This window comes from Triticum urartu, chromosome 4A (genome assembly GCF_056163025.1).
Source record: "Triticum urartu cultivar PI428250 chromosome 4A, HENAU_Tu73, whole genome shotgun sequence".
Taxonomy (NCBI): Eukaryota; Viridiplantae; Streptophyta; class Magnoliopsida; order Poales; family Poaceae; genus Triticum; species Triticum urartu.
The window spans coordinates 607,965,449-607,970,757 of NC_141876.1; the positions used below are offsets into that span (position 1 = coordinate 607,965,449).

A 5,309-nucleotide genomic window follows, 5' to 3' on the forward strand; every position below is an offset into this window, starting at 1 on the left:
CTAGCTTGTGATGGTTAATTTTTTTATGAAATAGCAGTACTAGATTAGTTGTTCTAGCTTCTTTAGGTTGTAACCAATTGAAGGTAATTTGAAGATCGATCCCACAGCTGAGTATATTCCGTTTTTTATTAACCCGCAACAGAGTGTGTATAGGAAAATATACTTTCGTGAATTGTTAGTGCTCGCTGTCCTTACTGTACTGTATCAGGCTGTTCATGTTCAAATTCTTCAGCGTTTTGTACACATGAAAGGTACTTCTGTAAATCAGTTTTTCAAATTGGCATCGATAAGATGCATATAGATGCATGTATCCTTCTAAAAAATTAACACCAATGTTTCACTTGTTTTGTGAGATTGTTCCTTTTTCTTTTGGACAGCTTTTGGAGATTTTAAGATAGCTTTTTCTGTGGGCAAGCTGGACCTGATACTCAAAGGACCTTAAGTTCTAACCAAAGATGACAATGTGGATGGTCACATTTCAAAGTGTTTTTTCTTTCTCAGACACATGTAAGTTTTGTCTCACTGTGTAAAGAATGGTTAAAAGATGAGAATCAGTATAAAGTGGGGACAGCGGATCATGCTTTCAAAGTTGGTCAGGTTTCACAATAATACGTGTGCATGTGTTTGTGTGTCATCGTCTTTATAATGCGTGTGATGGATGTTGTAGGTTCATTGGTGACAACCAAGAGCATGCTCAAAAATGGCATCGTCTTGCTTCGTTTCTTCGCCTCAGCTAAAGTGCTTAATCTTGAGAAGATGAAAGATAATTGATAGAGTACTCCTGACAAGTGCATTTGTCAAATTCTAGCCAACAGATTGAAAGCATGTCTACCTATTTGTGAGTTTCAGTTCCATTCAATCTTCCTTTTCTTTTTGGATCCAATGTAGAGGAGACCATGTGACTAGTTGTTGATTGCCCAAACACTATTTCCTCTACAAGAGTGTAAATGTTGTTGATGCTTGTTTCCAACATGCAAGGACATGAACACACACATTTTGTGTATCTATCTAAATCTCATATGCTATGAAGGTTTTCAAGTGCAGAGACGAAGCACCTTTCGAATTTAAAGAAATGGCTGTTGATTTTAGTTAAACTAAATGAATCCCCACATGTTGTGGGAATGTTTTTTGGTACATTTTGTGTAAACTATCCAAATCATCACTTCGTTTTGTGTAAATGATGAAATCATGCACTTGAAATAATTAACTTTTTATTCCAGGAATATTTTGCAAAATATTGTACTTACCATTTTAGATGCAATCCTTGCACATTATACAGATCACCTTTTCATTCATTCATTTGCACAAATAGCACATATACATTATTTTAGAACTATAGATGTTTAATAATATAATGTGTGTCAGTGTTGATGTGCATTGCACGTGCAAGCTTACTAGTATAACTAAAGGGGAGATGGGCAGGCCCGTTAGTATCGATGGAAGGGGAGAGGGTGTGTGCTCGTTAGCAGGAATTCCTGTAACGGGCGCTCAAGGCGCTGAATAGGACCTCCTTTTTTTTTGAGTTTGCGCACAGGGGGATGCACGACTGGGCCGGCCCACTGGAGCTGATTCGCCTTGAACGCAAAACTGCGCGACGCAAAAAAAGCCCGAAAAATAAAGGAATCGAACGAGTATTCGATCAGCCAACTTCTTATACCTCACAAAGCTATTAATAACAGAAAGTAGCGGCAGATTTGAAACATTTATGATTTTTCTTATATTTCTTTGAAATAACGAACAATTTTGAGATTCTCGTTCTTTCCGAAAACGCAAACAATTTAAAGAAACGGAACAAATTTCGTAATTCCAAACATATTTCGAAAACAGGAAGAAATGGTAACCTATTTTTGAAATCCTGAACTTTTTCTAAAAATGCGAACAATTTTTGAAAATTCCGGACATTTTTCAAAAAACGTGGATTTTTTTATATGCGAACTTTTTTATGAAATAAATGAACAAAAAGGAAAAAATAATTGAAAACGTGAACAATTTATGAATGTCAAACATTTTTTGAGCAGGTCAATTTTTCTCAAGTTTTTGAATTGTTTTGAAAAAATGAACAATTTTTAAAATGAAAAACTCATTATCAATAACGTGAACATTTTTTGAATATGAGAACACATTTTATAACCGTGAACAGTTTTTGAATTTGGGAACAAATTTTGTAATCACGAACATATTTTTAAAATCCGAATAAAATTTCCAAAACCCGAACTTTTTTGAAAAAAGTGCTTTTTGGTTTATACTTTTTTGAAAAGAAGCAAAAAAGAGAAGAAAAAGGTAAAAAGTAAAAGAAAACCAAAAAAAGGAAAAGAAATAGATAACCCAGGAAAAGCCGGTCCAAAAAATCTTTAGAAGGTTCCAAAACCGGCTAAAACCGGCTTGAAACCATAGAAGGTTCCCAAAACCGAAAACGTGCTTAGGGCTATAAATGGATCGCTGTGCAAAGCGTCGACAGTACGACGCAATATGCCCGGTTGATCGCTCGCTCGCACATCCCTGTGTGAAGCGTCGACAGTACGACACAAGGCACGTGGCGTAGGTATCAGCTGAGTTTATTTCCATGCCAGGGACAACCACAAGCAGCCTACACTTGGCCTACGTCAAAACACTTGACAACTAGTGATTTTTCTGTAGTGCAAGGTACCATATGCAACTCTTCTAATCAACAATCACAAAAATATTCTCGATCTTCTTACCAGAAACAAGTTATCGTAAACCAAAGCATTTTGTGCTTAGGAGTGCTCACTAAAAAAAGATATCACGTCACATCTGATAACAACCAAGAAAATATGAAAATATCCGTGACACAATACATGAAGTTACGCAGTTTTTGACTCAGGGGTGCATTATGTGGTAGTGTCCCTAATTTTAATTAACTAGCTACATGTACAGCACTACAGGCGCATCATTTCATCACACTTGTCATAGAGAAAAATGGCTTGAACGTCAGCGAGAGCCCGATTACTGACACCATGTTCAGCATGAAGAACAAGATATGATCACCTGCATATTGGATGATAAATAAAATAAGTATATGCTCTAATTATATGTGCCCGAATCCATTCAACTTAAAGCAAAGTATTAATATAAATGCAATTAGCATCGGTTGGACGACCAATGTGTTTACCTGGTAAGAACAATCCAGTTATGTTCTTTTGAGCCCATGAAAACCTGCAAAAAGGCAAGAGATTAGCTAACTATGAAGCACACTAGCGGCCAAGCAAAAACTTAGGGCCATTACTGCTTTAAAGATTGACATCAGAGTCACAGAGATACCATTAGCAACACCCCTTTGTTCTTGTATCTGTACATGTTTTCATCAAAAACGTTTGAACATAGCAAAGGTGACTCAAAGAAAATGCAACGAGACAGATGATACATACCACTGTTGTGTTTTGTAGAATGTTACACACAACAGTAATTGTAGCCTGTTCCATTGTAGATGATGCATTAGAATAGTTAAATTGTCTATTAAAATCACTATCCATGGAGCTTGTCTTCTCCAGGGATACTAAACGTTTAATTTTACTTCATTTGCACATGTGGTGCTCAAACATGATTTCTGTAGACCGCCCAAAAACCTTAATCATTATATTTATATTTAAAACGGAAGATTGTATTGCTCTTCCGGCCTATACACCAAGAAGATAAAAATGTTCGTTAAGGATGATTACTAATGTAAGCAATGAGGTGCAACTTTCTTTTGTATTGGATGAGTTCTAGCTTTTTGCTGAACTGTTGATCAACACCCCCAATTTGTATTTTTTTTTCACTTTAACCAAAGCAACAAAAGAATATGCGAGACTTTCCGCAAACATATTCTTCAGAAGTGAAGCTATGTTGATGAGTACTTTGAGCTCCACACCATATAGTCTGCCCATGAATGGATATGTTGTAAGCAGAAGTATAGATAATACCTGAAAAAATAAACTTGCATTCAGTATTGTGCAATAGATTCATCGTATTGAATAATTACTTTGACATTAAATGGTATTTGCACATACCACTGCAGAACGAAATGGCTTGATTAACCCAGCATACTTGGCAAGGAGTGGATAAATCACAAGTTGATACACCAAAACACCAAAACCTACAAGATCGAACAAAAACAGAATACGTTAAAGGGAGTCAAAACTAGTGTTACATGTAATAGGTAACGAAGCGATACTACATATGTGTTGATTTCATTCTTTTTGGATTGACTATGTTTCTCTTGCGCAATGATCATATTATGAAATTAGAAGGAACACCACATACCTGAGATAGCTAGAACGGTGCCAACATCCTGAGATGTCAAACTAAGTCCCTGATATTTTCTACTGCTCACAGCCCAGAGTGAAAATATCTGAAGATGAAATTTACAAAACACATGCAAAGTTTCTTTAGTTCCTTATTAAAAAAATTGGTTTGGTTCCTAATCTGATTGTTCCCTATATGGTAGATATGACGATAAGCATATTTTCATACTATGTTACTCAATCTATTTCAGATACCTAAATATAGATTTACCTCGAGATAAGTTGTATCATGAAGAGAGAAGACACAGTAGAGAGTTATTGCTGACATCAACTGACGGTTCTTTAGCAGGCTCTTCGTAGATGCCATTCTACCGGATCCACATTTTTTGGCTTTCCCATCTTCTATGTCCAAATCGGTAACTCGTGCGCCTATTTTGTCAATAGCTTCCATTTTGTCATCATGGTACATGTGCAGAGCTTCCTAAAAAACATTTATTCAAGTATAGGAATTCAAGGATGATTAAAGAATGATAGGGAGATTTTGGTGGACAATACCGGAAGCCAAATGCATGCAACACCTGCTGCCGCTGCTAGAACTGGTATGACGAAGCAAGGGAGGAAATATGGAAACCTAAAAGGATATGTAATTTGATAGGTTTATCTTATATTCCCAATGGTGCAATATTTATATCACTGAAACAGTATGAGTGACGACTTACCTTCCAAATATGGATTCCTCAGAGAAAAGATTTGGGTACTTCTTTGCAGGCTGGTAGAGGACATATAATACACAATGTTAGCGAAAGCCATTCATATAGGATCACTAATCACTCTCCAAAGGGACATTATATGTTCATCCTGTGAACAAAAGTTCTGCTTATCACTTTTAACGATTAAAATATAAATATATGGAAATTCCCTCCGAATAAACCATTTCTAAACTTTCGTTGAGATGCCATGATAGAAAAGTTCTAGCTATTGGTCCAGCCTTCCGTTTTTGCATCAATTATCATAGATGATACATTATCCCCAAGCTCTACACCATGGTTACATATAATTATGGCGACT

At 36.2% G+C, this 5,309-nt stretch overlaps 1 protein-coding gene across 1 annotated transcript; it reads right to left on the reverse strand.

Annotated features, from left to right (window-relative positions):
- Nucleotides 1-3,002: 3,002 nt before the first annotated feature.
- On the reverse strand, nt 3,003-4,608 carry LOC125527750 (putative peptide/nitrate transporter At3g43790). The gene is made up of 6 exons (XM_087521112.1): nt 4,513-4,608; nt 4,261-4,348; nt 4,008-4,093; nt 3,855-3,920; nt 3,131-3,174; nt 3,003-3,006 (listed from the first exon to the last, which is right to left on the reverse strand). Exons 1-6 carry the CDS (start codon nt 4,606-4,608, stop codon nt 3,003-3,005), a joined length of 384 nt encoding a protein of 127 aa, XP_087377238.1.
- Between the last annotated feature and the right edge of the window lie 701 nt (nt 4,609-5,309).